Genomic DNA, 27,680 nt, shown 5'->3' on the forward strand with positions numbered 1-27,680 from the left:
ACTTGCCAATTGGGTAACTGAAGTGCTCAATTAAATTTGCTTTGACACTACTTTGATATAATGCAGTAGTTTCCAGTTCTTTCTTTTTTTATATTATTATTGTTATTTTGGGAGAGGGAAAAGAGATGGCCAACATAGGCTTGGCTAAAAGATATCAGGTTTTTCACAGTTGCTTCTCTTTATCCATTTTCTCTTTAATCTTATTTTCCTTGCTTCCCCCCCCCCCAAAAAAAAAACTAAATGCTGCTTGGTGCAAGTATCAGCTAATAGCCCAGCAGACTGCTTGGCAAGTATTCTTTTCTAACAACGTAGAAGCAGAGAAACTTGCAGCAATAGCTTTGTAGACATGTACTGCACCTAAGAGCTTGCAGTGTTGGGGTGGGTTGTAAAATCAAGTATGGAAGGTAGGTTAGTGGCTTTCAACAAGCTAACTACTATTTGACTTGCAGTCCATAAAGGCCATTTACTGGAGGAGAGGTGATCCAGTCTTATGCAGCATTATCCATCCCCACTAGGTACTTCGGGGCAAGTGCTCTCTAAACTAGTCTTTTGATTTTTCTGGTAGGCTTGTAAATTATGACCTTCGTGGGATTTGTAAAAGTTTTGTCTCATTTTGGACCTGTTTGGAATCTGTGGTCTGAACACTGATATTTACTGCTCCCCAGCTGACAAGATTTTTTTTTCACCAAGAAGACTCATATATACCAGTTATTTTGTATTAATTTCCCTAAAGTCACTTTGTAGATTAAAGCACGCAATCACAAATGTAGAAATCAAGAACATGGAAGGTCATTTGGTCTATCACCCTGCTCTGAGGCAGGATTAAGTGTACCTAGACATTCCCAACAGATGTTTGTCTAAACTCTAATAAAGACCGCCAATGACAGAGCCCACAGCATCCCTAAGTACCTTATTCCAGTCTTTTATAGCATTACATTACAATTTAGGAAATCAAGGTCTTGGAAGGTCATTTGATCTGTCCCCCTGCTCTGAGCAGTATCAAAATCTCTCTTGGTTTAAACCATGCAATGGTTCATTCTGGGTTCAGTGCTGTTTAACATTTTTATTAATAACTGGAACACAAGGGTAGGGAGCACATTGATTGGATTTGCAAAAGACATGGAAGTGGGGTGATCTGCAAACACTTTAGAGGTTAGGATTAAAATGCAAAGAGTTCATAAATTGAAGAACTGGGATATAGATGACACAATGAATGTTAACAAAGGCAGGCAAGGTTCTTTGGGTAGATGTGATATCTTTTATTAGACCAACTAAGTAGTTGGAACAAAGTTCTTTGCAAGCTTTCAGGCACATGCACCCTTCTTCCGGCATAGGGAGACTGGTGTTGTTTCTTAGAGATCTCAGAACAACAGCAAAGAAACAACAGCAGCAGTCTCCCCATGCCTGAAGAGGGGTACTTGTGCCTAAAAGCTTGCAAAGAACTTTGTTGCAACTACTCAGTTAGTCTAATAAAACATCTACCCAAAGAATGTTGCCTGCCTATGTCCTTAGATCAACACTGCTACAGCCAAAAACCCTGTAACAAAGACAAAGGTAAGGTCCTATACCCAGGGGAGGAAAACCAAATGCTCAGATCCAGAATGGGGGATATCTGCTTAGCAGTAGTACTGCTAAGAAGGCTTGGGTGGTTGTGGATCACAAATTCAGCATGAATTAGCAATATAACATGTTGCAAAAAAACAAAAAAAAAATCTGTTTTAGCTTGCATTAGCAGAAGCATTGTGTGCGAGATATGAAAGTGATGGTACTGCTCTGCAGTACTGGGCAGGCCTCAGCTAAAATACTGTCTCCAGTTTTAATCACGTTTTAAGAAGGATGTAGAGAAGCGGGAGAAAGACATACTTGTGAGCAAGGCAGATGATAACGGTTTTGGACAGCAAACTTTGAGCATCTCTGTAGGATTTAGGTAAATTATAAGAATCGGATAAGGATGTTTAAGAAGAAAAGCAGGAAGGCCAAGGCACAAGTTGAGATGCAGGTAATACAGGACATAAATGGCCACAAAAAAAACCCATTCTCTGTATTTATCAGTAGTAAGAAGAAAACTAAGAAAAATGTAGGTCTGTTACCAAATGGTGAGGAGAACTTAATAAACAGATGATCCTGAAAAAGCTGGAGTGTTTGATACCTTTACTATTATTTTAATCTTCACAAAAGATCAACTGTCACATGATAAGCATAGTTAGCAGCAAGGATAGGGGAGGAGAAATACAGCCTAGAACAGAGAAAGATCAAATTAGCAACTACTTAGATAAGCTGTTTTTAATTCAATGGAGCCAGATGAAATCTGTCCTAGAATATTTGAGGAATTGGCTGAGATAATTGCCACGAACAGGAAGACTGGTCAGAAGAAAGCAGAGAGAGAGCAAGAGAGGAAGGATTCTGACAGTTATAGACTAGTCAATCTAACCTCAATACCTGGAAAAGTACTGGAGAAATCAACCACCTCAGACAGCAGGGGCCAACCTTTTGGAGAGCACATCACAAATTAGCCACACATCCTCCCCAAGTTGCCACCCTGATCTCCTTCCCCTAACTCAAGGATGGGCAATAATTTGAGCCCATGGACCATGAGGAGTTTTGCTGAGCTGTTGCTGGCCTGGTTAGTAACCCCCGCCCCCGTGGAGCAGCTCACCAAAACTCTGTAAGCGGAATGGGGTTGTGGGTGGGTGGGGAGTAGTATTTAGGAGCTGGACAGGTGGGCGAGCCCAGGATTATGGGGTGGAGTCACAGGGTGGTAACAGCCTGGGGCTGGGGCTGAGCCACAATTTGCAGCCCATACGGTCCTGCAACAGGTGCCAGTTCTATGGATGGGCATGCTGGGAGCAGATGGCAGCTCTGGCCCCACACTGTCATCACCCCAAAATCCTGGACCTGACCCCACACTGTTTACAAGGGTTTACAAGGCAGTGACAACATGGGGCCAGGGCAGAGCTGTGATCTGCTCTCTGCACATTCTGGACCTGGACCTGGCCCCAGCTCATGCTGTCACCATCCTGCGATCCTGGGGTCTCCATGGAGACTGGCTAGGAGCCGCATGGACAGGATGGGGCCATGGGTGGGGGGGGAGCTGCATCTGGGCCAGGATCTTGGGGTGGTGACAGCACAGTGCTGGGGCAGAGCTGCAATGCAGATCCCACTCCCTGCATGCTACTGCCCGTGGAACCTGTGCCCATCATAAGGGCATGCGGGCAGCAGATCACAGCTCTACCCCAGGCCCCAACCCCACATCGTCACTGCCCCAAGATCCTGGGGTCTCCATGGCCCTGCCCACCCATCTTGCTTCTGGATGCCACTCCCCCCCCGAACCATCTCAGCTGCTCAGCCAAGCACCCTGCCCATGCAGGTTCCACCTCTGGTGGTGAGCACCGGGCAGTAGAGCCGGACCCAGTGGCTACAGCAGCCGAAAGCTGCTGCTGCCACTGGTGCTGCTGGGAAGTGAAATTCAGCCACCAGGCTGCCCCAGCCCTTCTCCGCCAGGGGGTGGCAGGACCAGCTGCATGTGCCACGGCCCAGTCTGCCCCCCACACCTAGGCCAGACAGGACCTAGGAACCTGCCACAGACTGGAGGAAATCCCTCAGCAGAGCAGACCTGGCCCTCAGGCTGTATGGTGCTCACCCCTCCCCTAACCAATTGGCTGCTCTGCTTTCTATTCCATATCTTGTGGTTTCTGCCCTATCTGCTGCTCTGCTTTCTGCCTCTGGCCCCCTACTCCTGGACCAAGCCTCTGCTTTGTTTTTGGCTCTCTGCCCTATCTGCCACTGTGCTGCCTGTCCCCTCCCTGGTCTGCCAAGTGCCACACACAGGCTGTCCATGCCACTTGTGGCACCTGTACTACAATTCGGCCACCCCTGACCCAGAGGATGACAAGATATTAAGGAGTGGTCAATATATTTGGCAGTTCGATTTATCAGTTTCATCGAGCCAACCAATTTTGAATGCACCTATCTAAAATGTTCTTTTATCAGCTCTTGCTTTATCCTGACTTGTTCCTGCCCTCTTCTTGATATCAATTGTGTCTAAGTACCTGGACACACAACATTTTTTGTGAAGATAGAAAAAAGCATTGAATATTTCAGCCTTGTCCATGTCATCCATTATTTGCTCACCCTCCTGTTAAGTAATGGACCTACTGCACTTTCCTTTTCTTTCTCTAGATGTAATTGTGTCTTGACCTTTCTGATTTTGTCCCTATGTAATTGTCCTATTCTTTTATACTCATCCTTAGCAATGTATCCTTGTCTCCACTTGTACAATTCCTTTTGAAATTTCAGGTCATTAAATAGCTCTAGCTGGTCTCCAGCTATACTTCCCCATCTATTAAAAGAGTTTGCTATTGTACCTTTAATATGCAGACTCTTAGAAAATTACCAGTTCTGACCATTGTATGGTCCACAGCTGGAAGAGTTGAGTAGAATCATGAAAGGGTCATCAGAGACCTAAACCTTACCAACAGAAAAGGTACCTGATCTTTTATTCTTGTGATCATAAGCTCTATCAAATACTATCTTTGTTTTGATCTGTAATACTTGTCTTCTCTCAAACTTGCATATGACTTTGAGTTTATTCAAGGTAAACTTTGTAGGGTCAAACTTTGCTGGCTTCCAACTTCTTAGCTGGTTCTACAACTTAATGTTTTATATAAAATCAAGTTCTCATTTCCCCTCCCCCCCATATATGGGATACAATTATAACATTTGTGATGTAGGAGGGATGATTCCTTTTGACCATGTTAAATGTGGCATAAAACAAACTACACCTGTTCACTTAACTACTCAACTCCTTTAAAATACTTATATATTTTGAAATATTTGCAAATAACCAGATTCCACAACATGAAGCTGAAAGCAGCTTGAAATAATGAAATGGAAACAGGGCTGTTGGTTGTAGCCCTGTTGGTCTAAGGACATGGGCAAACAAGGTTCTTTGGGTAAATGTTATATCTTTTATTAGACCAACTAAATAGTTGGAAAATTTTTCTTTGCAGCCTTTCGGGTGTGCAGGTCACCTGTATTCCTGCATACTGGCTTTTATCCTATCCAGGAGAGCACAGTACAACTGTGACTCTCCCTCTGCCTGAAAAATGGAAACGCATTTTTTCAGCCCTTCATACTGAAGGATTTTTTTACCCCTAGCTTTTATCCCTTTAACATCTAGCTTTGTTAAATTTTGGTAATTTAACTATTAAGAAAAAGAAGAGTTCAAATGATCAGAGCATGTGTTGCTTCCATGGAATTCCCAGAAGATGGCTTTACTCGGGAATTCTGGTTTTCATCTGCATCTCTTCTGGGTGGTTGTTTTCTTTTAATTCAACAATGTAAAAAAATCTGTAAGTTCTTGTATGTGATAAGGATATTAAATCTGAGAGAATGACTAGGGTAAACTTTTCAAATACAGATTTTTCATATACTTAATAAAAATAGAATTGTCAAAACATTGAGAGAAATTTTGTCTGCCACTGCTTATCTGTTTTAAAGCATGTTCGTTTGTAGATGAAAGTAAAACTGGTAGAGACTTAACACACTTATTTGCTGATGGCTTAATCATTCTATACTCCAATAAAAATGCCAAGTGGCAGCATCACTCTCAAAATACAAGCTTTGAGCGACAGCAGCAAGCACAAGTGTTCTGATTTGTGTTGTTAGCTACATATAGTAAATCCAAAGAATACTTGTTCAGTGAAGGGAGAAAACAACACAGTAGAGAGTGGATGGTAGGGAGCACCTTTCTGAATGGGGGTAGTTATTACATATTGCCCACAACCATAATCTTAACATCTGTTACTTCTACAAAGAATGCTGCAATATGGCAAAAGTGCACTTATCAGTGATGGCCTTAACAGTCACTAAAACGCCATATGTAAATATGCAGTTTGTTTCACAAGTTCACTGTTACTGACTACAGAACTTACTTGACAGTGTATGTTTTTTTTGTTTGTGGTATATATAATAGGTGATACTCTTATTCAAAAAGGAAATTGGCACAGTTTTCTCACTTAAATGTGTATGTGAAATTTCCCCACACTATGGATCCATCTTTGGCATGGAGTGTGTTCACCATAAACTTCATAACATGAAGCAAAAAGAAACTAACCTCAACACTGCATTCTTTGGCGTCTCAGACCAACAGAGACTCCCTAGGCCTGAAGAAGGGTGACTGCGCCCAAAAGCTTGCTAAGAACGTTTTTCCAACTACACAGTTGTTCTAATAAAAGACATCACATCTACTCAAAGAACCCTGGTCACCATTTAGTAGCACAGGGTAGTACAGCCCTTTTATAGTAGGAAGTAAAAAATGTGAACAGTTGAAGATGCCTAGAGAATTAGGACAGAACACAGGTGCCAAAATAGGAATTAGCCACTTAGCTGATCTGGCAAGTAACAAAAGATCTTTTATGGCTAGGTGATCAGTGTCAAACATATACCTCACCCAGGACCTTTGCTTGTAGCAACACAAATTCCATCCTCACTCATCTCCCTACCCCCATTACACTATCTAAAGAAGGAGTACCGTCTTGTGAATTCCCACCGTTCCCACCAGGGCTTCTTCTGGAAGGTCTTCCATGCAAATACTAAATGACCTTTGTTCTGAGCAAATGCCCTATCATCTACATCTAGCATGCCTTAAATCACACATTTGCAACAACTATTTTTTCCAAGAGGCAATCAACTAAGACAGAGCTAAAGTTCTCCCCAAAGATGTTTTTCCCTGCTTTTGTTCCAGAAAAGAAGATTCCTGCAACTGAATCATTGACCAGGGAAAATGTTCAGTTTGTGTTTTGGCAATATTTTATGTGGTATCCATGCCATCATTCTCTTTATGCTATGTTCAGTCACTTTTATTTATTTTTTATTTGGTTGAGTTTTTCACACAACAACAGGGAAAAAGATATGTATCCAACTGGCAGTGGAGCCCATGGATAGATGTGGTAGTTGAAGCTTTAAATTTTATTTAAAAGAAACTGACTGAATTTCATCTTGGCAATATATCTTTAAGACTTGTGGGCCATAATTCAAGGATGGTGTTTGGAAAATGGCCTCAGTTGCGTGTCGAGTGGGGCACTGAGTAGTGACCCCAACCCAGACATGCTCGGGGATGCCGAGTGTGGGAGAGGAAAAAAGCGCGACAACTAGTAGGTGAAGAAAATTCATAAGTTTACTTACAAACCAACAAGATGATTAACGAGTTGAATCAACTTGATTAATACAGGAACTAATTACAAGGACTATTTACAGTAGCAGGTAGACACAGACGACGTGGTGCGGAGAACAAACAGATGATGGGTAGCGGCGAGTAACAAGCAAGGTGTAATCGTGAAGGTCGACTGCAGCTGAAAATACTATCAGTACAAGTATGATGCCTAGTTGGGCAACACACAGGGCGTTCCGGATAGCGCGTGGTCTAGCTATAAGCTGTGGTAGCCCATGCTAGGAATCTAGCTAGAAGCCTAGGGGTCTGTCCAGACGACAAGACAGGTGATCAGGCTGTTTTTTTGATCTGATCCCAAGGACCTGAGTCTGGGAGCATCTGGGGACCCTACGCTGAGGCGCACAGTCCCCTTTATAGACTCCCTAGCCAATCAGGGTCCCCCCTTGATGGAACATTCTGGAGGCCTCAGCATGCTGGTCCGGTCAGTCACGCTCTAGGGGCAACTTCTGATTGGTTAGGCTACTAGCGATCACGCACTGTCCGTATGATAATGCAGGTTAAGGTCTCATTCCTCCTCCACTGCATCACCGAATACCAGTCACGGGTAGCCATGTCACTTAATGTCTTAAACAACAATCTGGTGGAGTCACATCACCTCCTGACAAGACTATTAAAGATGAAGAGCATGCAGTAATTAATTGAGTTGGGTAATTGCTGGCTGTTGCCCTGGTTTAAGATTTCAGCTGGAAGAGAATGAGGGAGAAAAGATAGAGTAGAAGACTAACACTGGAAAATGGCTGGTGTGGTTGTATCTGAGAAATTATCATTATGCAAATGAGTTTTCCTCAGGAAGTTTTAAAATAATGAAATCACACTGATACATTTCTAGCAGGTCATCCAATTAAAATATATTTAAAATTAAGTTTATCCTGCTGAACAAACAGAATTTTGCTGACCCTAGGTAAATAATGTAAATAGTTTTAGTTTAGTCGGTAAATATCATTATCTTACTGTGTAGTTAGAAAACCATAAGGAGAGAGGTGTAGGCCCAAGCTTTTAAATCTGGCTATCAAATGGTAGGCCCTTGGGCCTTAAATAAAATTGGCCAGGTTTTTAATGGTACTGAATACTGGCAGTTTACATAGTTCCAAATGAATGACACACATGGATGACTAAACCCTATGCAAACAGATAGAAGGCAGGATCTAATAAAGGACTTATGGCATTACAATATTTAGATTTTAGGTGCGTAGGCCATGAAATGGAATCCAGAACTGTATATAAGGTATAGACAGACATAATAATTGTATCAGTATGAAAGGTTACCTATACAAGTTATGGTACTTAATTAGAAATGGAAAGAAATGACTATTCCATACCTCACTAAATACTCCTCGGCCATTTCCTCCCTTTTGTGCATTTTGTTACATGTGTTTGAGAATGACTTCGAGTTCCAAATCTTAAGGAAAGCATTCATGCAAGTGTATACTACGTCCTCACCTCCAGCTCCTCCCCCTGACACTTCACTTCACTTCCCTTTTACAATCCTACTAAACTGTCCAGAGATGCCCACAGAATACTCTTTGGGATTGTCATCCCTCCTGTTACGGTTTTTTTCTCCAAAATTCTTATTCTAGTCCTGCTTCCTTCTGTCTTGTTTTTCCCTCCCCTTTGTACCTATTGTAATTTAGCCAAACCATTCTGGCTTCGACTCCAGCACTTGGAATTTTTCTTGTCACTGCTGTGCACATATAACCCTTGTAATGTAAACAGGCAGTCCAGCCATTTGAATCAAAAGGAAAGGATTTTGATTAATTTTAACAAAAGGGAGACATTTTAATTGAATAGTTTGCAATTTAGTGACAGGTTTATCATGTCTTTTGATGCAAAAAATAGTTACAAAATTAGTGTGAAATACTTAGCTTAAACTCAGTTGCAAAAACTGAGAGTAAGCACATTTAAAAATTGATTAGAGCTGCATGAAGCTGTTCCCCAGAGATTTGAACTCTTGTGCATATGCCCTCCAAGCTATGTTACTCATTGCTGTCTTGCCCATTTAGTTTGCAGCTGGCTCACCTTGTTCATTTATGCTGACCTAGTTTATCTGATTACTTTAGCTGGCTATGGTTGGTAGAGAGAGAGAGAAAGAGAGAGAGAGAGAGAAGTTTCTCCATACAATTCTACCAAGGCAGCTTTCAGCTCAGGTTTTGATTGAACCATCTCTGTTATTTAAGATCTCTTAGGCAGAGACCAGTTCACATGCCAAAATCGACTACAGTTTTGTAAAATGTGTCAACAGGGGATTTTTGTTCTGTTATTCAATATATTCTATCGAGAAAAACTGTTCCTACCGTTAATGAACCTGAATTTGAATTTGGCTCCCAAAGTTAATGTACAAGAGTTAGCCCATTGTACTGTCTTGCTCCTGGCCTTTGAAAAGGAATATATTTTCACTGTGTGAGAGTTAAGTATATTTTGGGCTAACTGGGAATGTCTACATGAGACACTAAATGTGCAGTATACTAATTCTAACGCACATTGGCATGCCACGGCAAAAGCTGTGCTATTGCACTAATGCACAGCAGAATTAGTCTACTGTGCATTAGCATCACAAAAAAGGTGTGTACCAGCGCTACTGCGCAGTAGCACTAGTTACTGCATATTCCCCTAGTACCTGTTATTACAGGTACTAAATGTGCAGTAACTACAGAGCATTAATACATCTAGACATGCCCACTGTGAATAAATCAACATCTGCTATTTATTTGGTGTCCTGCAAAATTATTATATCTGCGGATGTAAGTCATTTTAGACAAATTTGGATTTAAAAATGCCGGATTGCACATATTTTTTAATAACTGCACATGAAGAGGCTAGTAGATAGCTCCAAAGATTCATGTGAAATTTGATTGTGAAAAATAGGGAAATGTTCTTTTTTTGCAAATGGAAAATCAATTAAAAAAAAAAAAAGAATTTTCCAAGAAAAAATTTCCAAGAAATTTTTGGGGAGGGGATGAGATTTTAAATATTTTGTTGAAATCTCTTTTAAACTAAATATTTGTAGTTTTTTTATTTAAACTGATGTATTTATTTTGAAATTGATTTATATTTTTAAAGGTGAAAGTACAATTTAAATAAATTGAAAATTAAACAAAACTAGTTTACTTTGGGTTGACCCAAGTCTAGGTTTTATTTGCCTATTTTTGGTTCGGTGGCTGAATTGGAATACCTATTATTCATACAGTTCTAGTTATGAACACCTGACCTAGACAATTCAATACTGCTCTCTACTGTGTGGTGTGGGTTATAGAATAAATGTTGAGCTTATTATTATATATTGTGTGTCATCCAAATATAAAATAGATCATATTAAGTTTGTATGTGTCCCTTTTCTATCCTTCTCACTACCATTACAAAACACTTGCACTATTAAAGGGAACATTCCCTGAAAGTTCATTTTTACCTCCCTCCTGTTTTTCATGTTCAAGGGATGGATGTTTTAAGAAAATCATGCAATTGCTTAGCCAGCCCTGCATAAAAAGCTGAGGAAAATGTTTTTCCTCTAAAAACTTTTTAAAATTTTGATTATGCGGGAATGTAGAAAAGGGAATTTTTTTCCCTTGTGTCCCTATGACCATTTTTTTTTGGTCGCTCTTGGTGAACAACAAAAACAACTGAGGAAGAATACAGAACAATTTCACATCTGAGATTGAAGGAGTTGATTACTGTCATTTCGATGATGTGCCTTTTATACGTTTGCAGTGGTTAAGAAAGACTTTATGGTTTGGAGCATGAGCACTTTAGAGTGATTCAAAATTACTGAAGAGCTACAAATTTTGTAAAGTGCTTCAATTTGTTACTGACTCAAGCAGCATTGTAGCATTTCTGTGGGGCTTTTAGTACAGTCATATTCACAGCCTGCAAATGCTCTCGTAATCTTCCCAGGTGTATCTCCTCTATGTGTGTTGGTGTGAACATTCCTGCTCAGAAGACTCTCTTCTGCTAATACTAACACTTCGATTCAGTAATGCCCACATGACACGCAGGCAGATTCTGAGCCAGGGCAGGGGGAAGGAGGTAATCACATCTCTATCATAATAAAAGCAGCACAATGTTAGAGGGTTTAGCCAGAATAAACAATAATTGGTCATTTGCTCTGGAGGAGGAGGGTGCTTTTGAAGTTTCCACAGCTAACTGTTATGTTTTAAAGACTGAGATGTCTGGAGACTATTGTTTTAAAAAAAAGGAAGAGGTGTAATTTTTAAAATAAACAACGCTTGAAAGTGCATCTCTCTACTTAGTGCCTATTGTCTTTGCAGCTGCTGAATCAGATGAGGATGAGATCAACTTGCTTCTACATACAGATATTACCACCACTGCATAATAGAAAAGTGGTCAGATATTTTAAATGTTCTTCAGAAATTCTGACCTTCTCCCGCATGCATGTCAACTTAATTTGATATTTGGCTGAAAATTATGGTTTTGATGCATGGCTTTTCATTCCTACTGTTGCCTCCCCTCCTAACTCCTCTTCCCCTGGGTTTGGTTTTTTTTTTTTTTTTGGGAGGGGGGGGGGTTTAAGCTGTCATGGGAACAGTTTCTGAAACACTTAGGTTTCTTTGCTACCCGCCCTGGAAAAGAAGTGAAAGGCAAGCCAAAAACAGAAGAACTAGATGAATCTTGATATTGTGTTTTGGGTTTTAAAATAAAGTCACCCCTCAGAAGAAGGCAGAGGTGGATCTAGTCTACAGTGTATCAGACCTTACATTGCTTGTAACTATTACCCATAAGCAGAGAAGAGGAAATAATTCCTAAAAAATTTAACCTAAATTTTCTGCAAATGATTTGCAATTTTCTCAGCATTATTCATTCTAGATTATTTGTCAGCTTGTCACCAATTCCATTTACACTGTTGCTTGCTATTTTAAATCTGATCTCTATTGCCTAGTTGTGATTGGGCATAAATCAGCTGATATTCACTGAAATGGAGGAATGTAACTCTTTATAATCAAGGTCTTCATGTGAATGTTTATGGTAAGTGAAATTAAAATTTGCTTGCTTGCATGGCTTTTGATGAGTATGCTCATTTTCATGGATATTTGTGGGAAGCAAACACAAGGGATAAAATTGTAGCTCAACTGAAGTCAATGGGGATTGTCATTGGTTTCAGTGGGGCCAGGATTTCACCCAAGGGAAAAAAAAAATCATTAAAATTTAAACCAATATTCACGTAAATTTTGTATCAGTATTCACCCAGCTCCATGCATAATTATGAGTCCAATGTAGTCATCTCTTCAGAGCACTCTCATTAGGACTGCATTAATAAATGAATACATTATCACAGATATTTTTTTTCTTTACAGTAGACTGTTATATAACTTAAAAATACTTACAATAAAGCATCAGAGGCCTGATTTTCAGAGCTGCTGAGAATCTACAGCTTTCATTAATGGGAATCTCTAACAGTTTGGCTCTTTCATGACTAATTAGGGAGGATGATTTTCAAAGACACAAATGGCAGCTAGACAAGCACTGAAAGTCTGGAGCAAGAGTTGGTACCTAAAGCCTGTAGGCCAGATAGGGTCTGTTGCTCCTAAAAGGTTGCTGCCCACCCCTGGTCTAGAGGCATTTGATATCTGGCTGCCATTTGTGTCACAAAAATAACATTTTGATGTATTTAATCTGACATCAAATCTGTAATTATTGGATAATTTAAAGTAGTTTACTGACTACCCCTGAACACTATTTCCATGCTATAAATGTTGAGAATCACAATTCAGCCATATCATCTTTTCCCGATGATAACCAACTCATCTAACAAACATCAAAATGCAATCTTCACAACTGTCCACCAGAAATCTGGAATAACTGATTCTACACCAAATAAAAGGAGAGACACAGACAGTTAGATAAGCTCTTCATGGAACTGCTTCAGTGGAAGCAGTATTTGAACCATGCTAAAATGTGTTCGAGACAATCCTATTCTCCAGGTCCATTGAGCCCTAGACTGCATCTAAAAGGTCTAGAGCTTTGGCAGCTTGCAGGAAATAATAGCAGTAGTTATCTTTATTTTTGATTTCTCACTATTAATTCTTTAACCAATAGGTGTGTATCATATGCTCAGAGAACCTCCTCAAGACATCAAATATACCTTCACATTAACAACGTGTCATAGCACATAGTAACATGGTGTAGCCATGACACCACCTTATATTTCAGGAACAGTGAACAGAGCTGCTCAGGGAGAACTGATACTGTATAGGATGAAGTCTAATATAGGGACTAACATTTCCATGCACACTTCATGCAAATGTATCAAGTTTTTGCTGTGCTACTATAGGCAATCATGTTGCCAGCGGGGTAAGAGGAGATCCTTGAATTTACACATCTGAAGCAGATACAGAGACTATAGAAGCAGGAGAATTTCCAGGGGAAGAGGTACTGATGCAAATTGAATAGCAGAGACCGAGAGAAGAGTGGCAGAGGACAGAATGGATGGAGGGACCGGGGGGAAGGACAAGACCTCAGGAGAGAAAGGATAGAGAAAATATGGGATACAAGGGTTAGGAAAGAAAAATCAGAAATGCTGAAGAAAAGAGATGGAACTGTTTCTAAAGTACTACAGCAAGTAACAGACCTGCTTCTTTGCAACAAAGAAATGCAGTTTTAAAAAATGCACATACATATATGGGGGGACCAGTACAAATTTACAAAAATAAAATTCAACGTATTTGGAGGCAAAGTATAGGCTGATCTGATACATCAAGGAATTTCTCCTCTCCTTGTTCAGTGGGTCTCCATAAAAGGTTGCACTTTCCTTCTCTTCTGCCACATTATAAAGTGTATTCTCCTTTCAACTTTAGGCCAGTCCAGACCCAGAACTGCAATTACCCTAACCCCTGATTCTGCTCCTTATCTAGCGTATCAGTCCTACAGAAATCTAGCCACACAATCCTCTGTTCATATCTTAAGCTGGTGATTTCCTGTGGATAAGGGTTTGGATCCAAGCCTACCACAACATCTGTGAGCAGGAGATTCTCTTTGAGGGTTCTACTTTATTTTTAATGCCTTGGCCTACAGAAACCTTGTCGGTCTTGCCTTTCCCCATTTAGTCAGAGTGACTCCTCACAGTTGGGTCCGAGATCTGTCTGAACCCTGAATCTCCACAGTCCTTTCTTTTGGCTTGATGGCATTCTCTCTCTTCCATATAGGAAACTTTGTCTCTCCCAGCAGTATTCTGTTCCTCTATTTCCTAGGCATCCAGTTTGGTCCACATCACAATAGATGTCTCTTGCCTCTCATACTATTTCCTAGTTTCTTGCACCAGAGATGCCACTCACTCATTATTGGGCATCTTTGTTATTGTTGGAGAGACCTGTTAGGTTTAGTGATGCCTCCTCAAGGCTTGTTCTTCATTTTCTTTCTCTTGTAAGGATGCTCAAGTGATTCAGTCAAGTAACTTCCAGTTGTTCAGGCCACTGCCCACTGCATCTGCTGTTTGCCCTTTATCTCTATAGCTAAGAAGGGGAAGAGAGAAGCAAACAGGGAAAGTTACCTTTTAATGGTAACCCCCATAACTTTTTGTAACCTTGTCCTTATCTCTAACTTCTCTCTCACTCTGGAGATCTCTTCTTCAGGAAAGAAGTTGGTGAGCTGTTGCCTTACAAACAGCTTTTGATTGATAGCTATTTTGTCTCCTAGTGTGTTATCCAATGATACTTATGCACTTGGTGATGCTCAGATGACATATATGTGTCTTCCTGCATGTGGATCAAGCTGTATGTTTCTTAGCTGAGGCAATTTAACACCCCACATCTGGTTACAAGGATTCTCAATTCCAGGCTAGGATATGTACGGAACAGAGCAGCCACCTCAGTCTTAGTTTTGGGCCCAGACACAAGCTCCTGTCAGCTCTCATTGTCACTGCCATTTTCCATTAGCCTGCCAATCATCATGTACAACAGAAACAGGAACATCAGCTGTGGCCAAGTAGAACAAAAGGAGAAAAAAGAAAACTATTTTGATACTATCAAAGAAGAAAAGCAATGAAGGGAAGGAAAACGTAACCTTCTTTCTAGTTACAGGGTCTGTTAATATTGGTTAAGTAAGATAAAGACAGGAACAAATGCAATAAAGCAGTATATTTATAGATAAAGGAGTAGGACGTGTTTTTACATGCATTGTTATGGTGACTTGCTTTTATATTAATCACAGCAATGGATTATTATTATTGTTACTAAAATGGCAATTGACAGGAAAATAGTTTTTTTTTTCTTTGACTCACGTAATAAAAAACAAAAGGATGGATAATAGGCCTGATACACCTTTCACGTCACACCAGCCTAAAGCACAAGGAACCTGTGAAATCCATGGGTGCCCATGTCTCATTTTATACAAATGCCTTGTAACATCTTTGGATGCCATGAATACAAGTAGTGTTTACCAGCACATGGCAACTCTACTCAAGTGGCACCTGGAAGAAGTGGTCACCGTCTCTCTGCTGCCCAGTAGAAAACTTCTTAGCCACCTGTGGCCTATTGTATATTGCCTATACAATAACTCATGGTGGGTGTGTCTACATGTATATTTATGCTGGTTTAAATTTACTGCACAGTAAATTACTGCACAGTAAACAGGAATAGGCTGGCCTCTACATGTGCAGGCATTAAGGTGCATTAACAGTGTGTGTGGACTGACTTGAGACTAAAGTTAGTCCCAAGTCAGACCCCACACACAGTGTTGCTGCACAGTAAGGCATCTACACATGTGTTACTGAGCAGTAAATAATTGGACATAAGTTTGATACCTGCATGCAGTGCCTTACCTAGACTCCTGGCAGCCCCGACAAAGTTTCAGTATTGGGCCCCACTTCGCCAGAGAGAATGATTTTTTTGTTGCAAAAGTCATCATCACATCTGTGGTACTGATGTCCTTAAATAGTTCGTTTTCAATTGATAACATTGCCAGTCCCATATATTCATAATATTAAAATGTTTTTGCAATTATAATTTTTTTTTTCATTTTTGGGCCACCTTTCTGTCTGGGCCCTGGGCAGCCGCCCAGTTTGCCCATGGCTGTGTCTGGGTCTGCCTGCATGATGCAGGTATCAAATTTACTCTCAAGTCAGAATAAGTTGTCAAATTTATTATGCAGTATGGGCATGCACATATAGATGTACACCTGTACTGTGCAGTAATTTCTGTTTCTGTGCAGTAAATGCATACATGTAGATGCCCACTGACTTGGAAAATATGTATTTAGCAGAATCCTCAGATGAAATACTGTAAGCTGGTTATACAGCTAAGTGTCATTCCTTTCTAGGTAATATTTTGGGGCAATTAAGAAAAATAAAGAGCAAACATAGGGAATGGTATATTATGGGGGTGGGTGGAACAGAAACAAAGAAGGAATATATTAAATAATAAAAATTCCCTAATATACTCAACTGATATTGATCAGCCTGCCATAGTAAATACCCCCAGTGATAGCTGTCTGGCAGTAATTACTTCTGCAACCTTTCCTTTAGAGGCCTCCTATTGTTTTTCTAACTGTAATTATTTCTCCCAAAATCCTTACATAGAAAGGAAGAATTATATTCAGTTTACAAATGAGTAAACTCTGGTACATGGAAATAAAAACACAAATTTCAAATTTCCTCTCATTTAGGTGCTGTATCCATAGAGACCTCACTTTTAGAGGAATTATGCACTGGCAATTGCAGCTAAAATTCTTGACTGCTAGAGGTGAAAAATGATGCCCCCCCCCCCAAAAAAAAGGCCTCCAAAAATTCAGATAAAAGTGTGGAAATCCAGCCCTATGTAATGTTTTAATGGTTATTTAAAAAGGGGTTTTAAGATGATGTCAGCCAATAGTATGTACTAAAAATTCAAATTTCTAGAATCATAGCCTTAACAGGCTGTAACTCTTTGTCCTATTTATCAAGAAGGCAGCATTCTCAGTTTATGATATGTCTCTTCTATTCAGCTAATCATTTAGTCTTACATCCTTAAATTATAGGCTCTTGTTCAGCAAGCTGCTTGAACACATGGATAATGTTAAGCACGTGGGTCCCATTGAAGTCAATCAGATCTCTGGGATGCTTAAAGTTAAGCACTTGATTAATTATTTTGCTGAATCAGGGCCTTAATCAGAATCCAAAGAACTTGAAAATATCGGGGCAGCAAATTGATCAAAAGGTTTTTTTGATCAGTGAAATAATTAGATCTTGTTTTCAACCTTTATGTACTACAGAGCAGTGGACTTCGTTATTTAACCAAATGGAAAATTTGTTGCAGGTTTTCTCAGAGGAGAAAGTTTTGGGGGTGGCTTTCTTTTGCATGTTTGTTGATTTTCCTTTTACATTTCCAAGTCTCTTACATCGTATGTGTTCATTGAAAAAAATGCCCATAAAAATAATCTAAGATAGGAAAAGATGCCTTTGAATTGCTGGTCTAATTTTGGACTGAGATAACTAGACAACCGTGTTTGTGCAAAAGTAAATAAATCTTCCAGTCCCTCTGGCTGTAAACATACTTCACTGCTGGCTGCCAGGCTGACATTTGCAACAAGCTTAGTGTTGTGTCAGTCTTCACAAAAGTTCATATTTATTAGTTGACTGTTGGCATATTTGCTGTCAGCTAATAAGTGGCAAGCTTTTTTAAAGCTGTGTCAGGAATATAAGTGAGAGCTGCAGCTTGAAGACTGTCAGTTTTGCAACCACTTCATGAGGCACAGGTATACAACAAATCCAGCCCATGAACAGCCATACCAAAAGTAAGTTATGTATACAAAAGGGCTTTCAAGAATGGAGAGTGATAGGATATTCTAATAAGAGGAATCCCACAGAAAATATCTTCTCCCTAACTTAAGTTGTGATGGGATGAGTGGAGAGATGAGAAACTAAAGAATATATTTGTTTTCCTATGTAAACAAAAATGATTCCTCAGAGCCTGGGAGCATGGCAGCACCAAATGGCAATGAGATGTGATGCTGTGTATTTGAAAAGTGTCTACTTTGTTCCTCATATTGACGATGTAAAGCATTTGAGCTTGAATGGCAGGGGGAAGGGGATAGAGATCTCTTAAGAAATCCATGTCAGAATCTCATTCACACCCAGGGCAAGACTCTTTGTTCTTATGAAGTATTTTCATAGTCCTAGAACTGAAACAATTCTCCAGCGGAGCTAATTTAGCAGTATTTTGAAATGCTCCAAAGTTCGCTGGAGGCAGGGGACTTAGCCCAGCTTTTTCATCAAGTTGTTGGTAGAAATTTAACAAATGATTCCCAAGAGTTCTTGCAGCACCTCATGAATACATCTCCCAGGTAAAGTATAAGGTGATAAAATGCAAAATGATGTTGCCACTTGCAAATGTACCTCCATCCCACTAATACTTTCTGTAATTAAATGCTTCAGCATCAGGCATCTTTCAGTACCTAGATCGTGATGGGAGTGCCCTTTTACTTCAGATAAAACAAATACTAGTAGAAAGACGGAAGAGATCTTACCAGCTCTTCGGTGATTCTGTAATGAGATGATTGTTAACAGCTTTCTGATTTACCCAACTGAATGAAGAGAACCTCAAACAAGTAATAATGTTTCTGTGGTGTCCTGGCCCACACAGCAAAGGCAAAATGAAGCTGGTCAAGTCCTTGATACAGCTTCTGATATGACATGTAAGCATTCTTTGAATAACCACCTGTTGATCCTCAGATGGATTCTGAGGACCAAGAAAGGTTCACAGAGGCAGTCCCACCAAAGTTAAATACAGCATAAGAATATCTAAATTTTTAATGTCAAATTAAATAACACAAGACAAAAAAGAAAAGACTAAACAGTACAGATAAAGCAAGAAAATTATTAAAATTTATAAAATTTACATTTATCTAAAGCAGGGATGGGCAAAATTCAGCCTGCAGGCTAGATGTGGCCCACCAAACCATTCTATCCAGCCCATGGGGCCCCTAAAAAATTTAGAAAATTAATATTAATCTGCTCTGGGCTGCCTGGCATGCAGCCCTCAATGGCTTGCCAAAATTCAGTAAGCAGCCCTATGCCCACTCCTGATCTAAAGGCATAACAATCTTATTGAAAGCAATTTAATCTTAACATGTCTAAGTCCTAACATCTGAAAAAGCCTCTAACAGGTGGCCAGCCCATTAGGGAAATCCCTTTATTACCTAGCCTAGGTTTCAAAAATTGTGTTGCTAAAGAGCACTAATACAGGTACACTTGTAAGTGAGAAATTCAACAAGAGCCATAGTTCAAGACTAAAGAGCAAAAATTGCAAGGTGAACCTGTTTTTTATACTTTATTGCGTGGCTACAATAGTAATAAGGCTTTCTAAATAAGGTAAAAAAAATAGAAAACATTCCAAATAGGTTCTATTCTAATTCATATTAATGTGCCTATTTTTATTCCCTCTATAAGCTTTATCTTATCTAAAATTAGCTTTATCTATCATCAAACCACTCAGGGTACTCAAGGTGACTTTGCAACATTTACTGTGTTTTTTCAAGCCATCTTAAGTTTTCTAAAATGGTTCATGCCTTGTGACATTCTCTTGCCTAAGCATTTCCTTTGCCTGATCTCTCAGTCAAACTATTGACAAATACAAGCAACTCTATACTATCCTATCCTTAAACAGCTTAAGGCCTACTATAATCCACACACCAGCAGTTAAGGATGCTTCCTTTTTCTCATTCTCCCTCTCTCTACTCTATGAAGTGACAGTGCCAAAAACTGTACATTTATATTCATTGTAACATGTATATAGTTTAAGCATGGTCTTATGTTCAGGGCGAGTCCCAAACTTTAAAGATCGCCTGTAGCATTCCACCACCACTTCCCAGATCAAATGCTTAAGTAACTTGTTTGTCTTGTGCGTATGGAGTGATAGGAAGAGCTAGCCCATTCCATGTCATTTTTTCCCCTGGAAACAAAGAAAGAAGAAAAACAAGTATTGAACTGTTGAAAAACATGCTTTGTATTTCCTGAGCCCAACGAAGCTTTGCTTAGCACAGACCATAATTCACCTTTTTGCTTCCTCAGTGATAGGGTCATCTAAGGAGAAAGATGGCTCTTTGTGGGATTTAGAGGCATCTGGGTAGGCAAGGGAAGCCAGAGTACCCTGGCCATACCTCCTTTTGCTTCAATGTACACTGATACCACCCCCTGGCCAACATATGGAGGTGGCTCTACGAGCTTTTACCACTAAGGGATCAACTCTGCAAGAGAAATTCCCAGCTGTGACACTGTCAGTTGCTCAGTAATACCTAAGCAGTTGGACAGTAAGCCAAAAAAGTGGGCCTTCAATAGTTGTGTGGAAGTTCATTTTTGCTGCATCTATATAGTCCTTCTCAGGCCCAGATACTTTAAAAGAAGGAATAATCACATCTTCCTCTACAGAAATTGCAGCACTTCTAGGGTGGGGCACAACAGTTTTTGTAGCAGTAGATGGCAACAGTACACAATGCTTTAGTACAGAAGAGCAATCAATTTGAAAAATGAAGGGGAATCTTAAGTAGGAAGAATGTATTTGAATTTAGTTTTAGCACATGTAAAAATTACCATGGGATTTATAATAATCACAGGCCGAATGACTTCAGCTTGTTGTTTCATCTGCATGGTGGTGCCCTTAAGAGCACACTCTCTACTACACTGTGCAGCAGTACTGTTCAAGAGTGTCACCTATTAAATCTGCACACTATTTCCTGCAGCTCTCTATTTTGTCCTTGGAGGGCTTCTTTCCAGATGTTGATCAAACCTGACTCCACTCAGTTTATGCAAACAGATCATTTAACAATCGATTAACTGCAGTTATTGCTTGTTTGATTTTAGGTGGGGAGGGGGCAAGAAAACAAAACAAAACAAAACAAAATCCTCCCTGGTTTGTCATGCCAACTCTAAGATATCAGAGGAGGAAAAGAGGCTGCTTATTTTTCAAGGGAAATATTTGTCAGTGTTAAAGTAAAAATGATGTTATCTGAATTGGGAAGGAAATGAAAACAAACTTATCTTTGTTGTGACCAGATGACACCTAAAAGTGTGGCTCCCATAAAATGACAAACCTGTAAGAAAGGGAAGGAAGGTAGAGGAGAAATATCAATAGCTGTAGGTAGCTACTAGGAGAGAATGAAAACCACAAGGACACTCTCAGAGCCTGTGCCTTTGACAGTCCTTGATCACATAGCTAGTGAAATGAAGCCTCTGTTCTCAAGAGAAAATTACAAAATAATGAAAGGTATTAATGCACTCAACCAAAACAGCCATGCATGCCTTTACTGAAACTTTGAAGCCATTACCAGTTGCACGTGATTCTGACATGGCAGACCTTTCCCATGAACTTCCATGAGGCTGTACATTTACTGGAACAAAAAACATGGAGAAGCCAGCACAGCTTCCCTTTAGTTCACACAGTGCTTGGAATCCTACAAAGAAAGCTTTTCTGTGAACTTTTTCATCTGTGCGAGATGAAGTGACCATACCTGTTAGAAGTGTTGTAGGTGAATAGAGCATTTCCCATCCTGCCTTGTTAAATCTTTCTTGATGAACACAATGAATGACAGCACACTCAAAAAGCCTATGTGATCTCAGTGGTGAATAAGAACTAATAAAAATCCTTAGTTTTCAATTTCTTTTGTATTAACATTTAAAACTTTTCCAAAAACAAGAACACAAAGCTAGGATTTAAAAACACTCAATATTTTATTCTTTTTGTTAGCTTGTGACTATTGCAACAATTCTGCCCATTTTTGGAGTTCTGTGTTTACTAATTACTGTTTTCTGAAAGCCAGACTAGCAAGTCCTTTTTTGTTTGTTTGTTTGTGTAGATATTAGTTTCAATAATAATGCTAATGATTTCTCAGGCAACAGTCTAACTTTGCAGGGATATTTACAGTCCTCTATCACTCATGCTGTGCAGCATGTGACTGTGGCAAAATACTGGCACTGTTGTTACCTTCCTTAAAATACAAAAAAAAATCTGTTTTATCAACCTAATTACAGTGTATTACAAAACTTTACAGAATTGGTCCATGAATGCTATTTGAATGCAATTGAATTTTTTACAGCTGTTGACATCTGTACACTCTCTGTTCCAAAGTACTGCCTAGTCTGTTAAAGTGATTGAATGTAAAAAAAAAATATGAAAAAGTCTTCTGAAAATTATTACATAATTATAGTATTTGCTATAACATTCAGTGGGATAGTTTTGGGGAGGGGGGAATGGAGCAGATCAACTTTATGGGTTGATTTATTTTTATTAACCAGAAAATGAGGAAAAGTTATTCCTTTTGGATTCCTTCTGGTTTTTGTTTTGTTTTTTTTAATATAATTGATAATTAAAATGTTTGGGGAAAATCGTGCAGAGTTGTATGTGACATTTACACCAGAAAGGTGATTCTAATTGTTTCCTGTTTACCAGCCTTCCATTTGGTAGTAAGGATTTTTGTTTTAACAGAAACAAAGTAAATATCCGATGTGTTCTGGGTTACACAGGTTTTTGGGTTGCTAAACTGCAAGGATTATGAAAAACAAATAATCAAGGCAAACCTGATTTCATTAGGGGCTTGAAGATCACACAACAAAGTGCAGTTCCACCCTGCGTATCACAGTCATAACTGCTCAATTATTCAAGCACCGTGGCTTGACTTTTCAGACTGCCAACTCTTTTAATCTGGTTGCGTAAGTGGGTCTCTTCCAGAGCGCACCAGGGGAATCATTTTGTACTCCGGTTATACATGTTACCCTGCTTCTTTGCCCCATGCTTTCTCGGGCAAGTCATTGGAGTTCGAATTGATTGAAAAATAAGATCAAGTAGACAAGTAAAAAAATCTCTCTGTTTAAAAAGAAACCCCCAATGTTTGTGTAGCAAATTTGCCATCCGATCGCTGGAAATTCGTAAAGGCTTTTTGCAAACCGTGTGTTGCTAGAGCACGGTGGATATTTCAGAGGGAAAACAAGTCTCTGTTAGCACCTGCCCTCTTTTGGAAGAGCCCAACACAATTTAAAAAGCCAACTAGCAGACCTGTTCACAGCCCCTCGCTTGAGAGAGAATGAATCAGAAGGAAGAAATGATTCCTAGGAAGCAGCTAAGCCCCTTGCTTTATCCGCCACTGCAGGTTGCCCAGTGTGGAAACTAACAACATCTCCCTGTCGCCCGGCACGGAGCACACCCTGCGCCCGGGCTGCGGTCAGGTGTGATCAGCCAGGCTTGATCACAGGTGCAGAAAGCTTTCCTGCCCCAGCAGCCCCGTCTCTGAGCACAGAAGCACTGTCCTCTCCAAACTTTGCCTCCAGCACCGGAGTCGCTCAGATCCTGTGCAGGCGATGCGCTGGGAGAGGCAGCAGCCCCTCCGAGAGCCTAGCAAAGTGTCCTAGAGAAGTAAAAGGACTTTTCACTCCTGCTGCTCTCATTGCCCCTGACAACCGTAGGAGCTGGAGGTTCAGTGGGGCAGGATCGGGCCCAGATGGCTCCGCAGCTATCCCATTGCAGCGTTGGGAGTTTCCTCCTGGGCGGAGAGCAAGGCAGATGCGGGTTTCTAAACTATCCCCTTCATTACAAAACTTTACAAAAGTGGTCAATGAATGCTATTTAGAATGCAAAGGCATTTTTTTTTACAGCTTTACTAGTTGACTGAGTGCAAGGAGAGGTTGCAACCGAGTGGCCATGTGCTGTTGGCACACTGAGCTGCCCGGCATATGGCGCTTGTGTTGGCTCCTGCTAGGCATGTTTCTGTTGCTGTTTCTGAGAACTGCAGACTCTCTTCCTCGCTGCTCTGGTTAAAAATACCCCTTTGAGTTTTGCTTGGGAAACATGTCAGTGCTTTTATGCTTTTGATTTGTTTTTTTAAAGGCAGCCGGGGCTCTTGGAAGAGGAGTGGGGATCCTGGTAAAGCAGCCCTCCTGCGGTTAGAGCCACACTAGGCTTTTTTTTTTTTTCCTGCATCCATCCCCCCTCCCCCGTCCAGCCGTACCTGGTGCTATGCTGATCAGGTCCTAGTCTAGACTGGCACTGGGGCAAGAACCCCGCCACCCCGAGCCAGCCACAGCCGGAGGTGGGAGCATCTCAATCCTCTTGCCACTACTAGGTGGCCTTTGACACTGCAGCCTCACGAAAACTTCCCAGTGCCCCTCAACTAATGCTGGGAGTTTGCGGTGACAGGGCACCCTCCCCCGCCATGTTTCACAGCCTGGATCCCTGCCACTGCTTTGCTAGAATCGCTCAGCTCAGGAGTGGAGTCGAGGTGATGGAAGTCTCCAAGAAGCCCTGGGGGCAAGTGAAATGCGCGGGGGGGGGGGGGTGCCTGTGTACCCCTATCCCCAATCCAGTTTCTGCAGATGACTCCCCATTCCAACCCTGAATTAGCTCGCCAGGGCTACAGGATCCCAGTTTGAAAGACCCCCCCCCCCCCCACATAACGGCGATGATTGCTTAAATTGCTTATAATTGGCTACAACACACTACAGGAGACAGCGGACGCATGATAAGTAGCTTTCATTCTTTTGCAGGGTTTCAAAACTGGATGAAGAGCTTTGAATCTGAGCAGTGAGAAAGTACCGCAGAAGTCGCCAAGTGCCCTCACTCTCCCAGGATGCCTCTTGCTACTGCTTAGGCAAGCAGGGATTTTTTAAATTTTGGGGGGGAGAGGGGCGGGGGGGGGGTGTTGTCAATTTAGCACGAGGGGACAAAGTATCTGCGGACCAGAGCCCTCTCCCTAGACTCACCTTGCTCTCAATCCATGGCCACCTTCACTGAGGATCCCTGCCCTTTACAAAAAACATTTAGTTAAGTGGAAGGTGAATTTAAAAGAAAAAAGACCTGAGCTTGTAATCAGGTTCTTTGGTTGTACCCCTAACCCCCCAAGAAGATTTTACTGACCCCCCTTTCCTCACCCACTTCCAGCAGCCCAACAAACCCACACAGAAGCCATCACGCTCTCGGGCTCTTTGTATGTGCCACTCACATAGAAACTACTACGATTCTTCCCTGGCACATGGCACCTGCGATGCCAGTTATGTTTAAACTAGAGGTAGAGGTGTGGCATCCCTGTGTGCTGGGCATAGGTATTTGGGATGACTCCACTCTTGTGGATACCCTTTTTTCCCCCCTAAAAAATCGAGACACATTTGAGAAAAAAATTCTAGGGTGTGTTGGTGCGAAATTAAAACAATGGAAGAGGGCTCCTCAGACTGTGGGCATGTTGCATGGAGTCATGCTTCCCTCTCTCTCGGCTATTTGCCCCCTCATCCTCCCTGGCATTTTCTACTTATTTCCTGGCTACGACAGGAGGGAATTTCTCAGCCCTGAACACATTTAAAAGCTTTCCTACTGAGGAGCCAGATCGGCGTGTGGACAAACATGACAACTCTTGAAAAATAATATAAATTAGAGAACTGGATTCCGACGAGAAATGAAGGGCATAATTTAGAAATCGGGTTTTTTTTTTTGGTTGAAGAATTCTGACGTATTTTGTGCACTTTTCTGCTGGAAAGTGTTTTAGTAACAATCAGAGCATAATTACTTTATAAGTAGTTTGTCATCACTTCTGATTCACTTTAGGTGTCAATTTCAGTTTTCTCCATGATCCTCCTTACAATTACTTCCTTATTGTTTGTAATAATGAATGGAGTGCGAGCATAATTCGCTGCATTACAAATGCCCTCCTATAAACTATATTTTTACGTTGGAGTGTAAAAGCACTTTACACAAAGGCACACACAAAATGTAAAGCTATTTTTTTTTTTGGTTAAAAAAATGATTCAAAGTGATCGCTCCAATAAAGGGGTGTAAAAGCTTTCATTTCCCTGTTATTTTTCTAATTAAACAATACTTAAATTGTAGATCTTTTAATGGCTAGTGTAACCAATATTTTACTACTTCTCTCCATATTGTCTAACGCCACAAACGATGAAACAAGGGGAAACAATAGTTTCACATAAATCATGAACAATGAGTGATCAGAACAAAATTAAAGCGAAGGGGATTTCATGATTTGGATGTCTTTTTGGGAAGAGATTTTTTATTTAAATAGCAAAAAACAAAAAGGACGTGAAAAGATTATCCTACACGGAGTTATAAGAGCTAGTCACAATGGTAATAAGTACTAATGATCTCAGACATTAACTGTCGCAAACGAAACGAAACCCGCATGAAAAAAAGAGCAGGTCTCTGAAGCTCTCGTGTTCTCCTGTTTCACTGAATTCCTAGAACGTGTCTCCTGTCCCTTCCCCCACAAAAATGTTTAACAATTTAAGGAGATCAAATATTTGAACAGAGCAGTAAATGCAGAGGCAGGTCCTTCCTATGGGTTGTTCAATTACGCCCATTGTAGTGCAATCCAGGCAAGCTGATTTGAGGGGCTTTTGGAAGTCTGTGTCTTCCAAAGACCCGGGGAAATACGCCACAAGGCACCTCCCGCCTCTTCAACCTGGTCCTTTTTTTTTTTTAAATCCATTACAAAAATGTCCCAATATGACTTTTTTGAGGAGGGGAGGGGGAAGTGTCCTGTCTGCCATTGAGGGACACCCTTGAAATCGCCCTTCGGAATAGCTACAGTCCAGATGATGTTAATTAGCTGATCGTGTTTTCTTGATTTACCCCCCGAGTTGCAGGACTGCGATCTGCCCGGAGTGTGCACGAGTGTGCCAGGGGCGTGATCCTAGCGGGTGTGCAGCTCTGTGCGTTTCTGCCTCCGGTAGGACACCTCGTTTGGTGATATCTGGAGCTGCCCTTGATGGATACCTGGGGAGGTGCTTGCCCACGCCCCCAGGGGCACCCCTGTCCTGCCAAGGCATGATGAAACTTGGCGATGTCCGCTGCAGATACGTGTGTTCGTGTGCAGGCTGCGTGTGAGGGGGGCGTGGGGGGGCGGGGTTCTGCTGTGGACTTGCGTATGGGTTTGTGTGTGTATAGGTGTGAAGGGGTCTGATGTGTACGTGTGTATGGGTTTGTGTGTGTATAGGTGTGATAGGAGGTCTGTTGTGAACGTGTGTACGGGTTTGTATGTGAAGGGGGGTCTGTTGTGTATGTGTGAATGGGTTTGTGTGAGTATAGGTGTGAAGGGGTGTAGTGTGTATGTGTATATGTGTGAAGGGGGGTCTGTTGTTTATGTATGAATGGGTTTGTGTGTGTATATGTGTGAAGGGGGTTATGTTGTGTACTTGTGAGTGGATTTGTGCGTGTATAGGTGTGAAGGGGGGTCTGCTGTGTACGCGTGAATGGGTTCATGTGCGTCTAGGTGTGAGGAGTGGGGTTCTGCTGTGTACGTGTGTATGGGTTTGAGTGTGTATACGCTTGCCCAGTGCATGTGTGTTTTCTATCTATTGGCACCCTTCACATACATCCTCACAGCTCCCCCCCACCCTTGTTTTTGGCAGGCTGCCTTCTTTTTAATCCAGGAATATTTATTGATGTGATAATCTCTAATGAAAAGAGCTGGTCTCCCATGAAGGCAGAAGAAAAGGCGGGGGGGGGGGCTGTGGCTGGATCACAAGTTTCTCTGCACACGT

General features: G+C 41.0%; 1 protein-coding gene across 2 annotated transcripts in view; it reads left to right on the forward strand.

Annotated features, from left to right (window-relative positions):
* TMEM161B (transmembrane protein 161B) overlaps positions 1 to 25,971 on the forward strand; it is a 106,092-nt gene extending 80,121 nt beyond the window's left edge. The window contains exon 14 of one of the 2 annotated variants that reach the window (XM_019483136.2): positions 11,491 to 12,235. In XM_019483136.2, the coding sequence (XP_019338681.1) occupies positions 11,491 to 11,631 (141 nt within the window). In that variant the 3' untranslated portion in view covers positions 11,632 to 12,235. Of the gene's footprint in view, positions 1 to 11,490; positions 12,236 to 24,680 lie in introns of those variants that run through there. The other variant, XM_019483148.2, reaches the window with a different exon arrangement.
* The last annotated feature ends 1,709 nt before the right edge of the window (positions 25,972 to 27,680 follow it).

Source organism: Alligator mississippiensis, chromosome 3, assembly GCF_030867095.1.
Source record: "Alligator mississippiensis isolate rAllMis1 chromosome 3, rAllMis1, whole genome shotgun sequence".
NCBI classification, from domain to species: domain Eukaryota; kingdom Metazoa; phylum Chordata; order Crocodylia; family Alligatoridae; genus Alligator; species Alligator mississippiensis.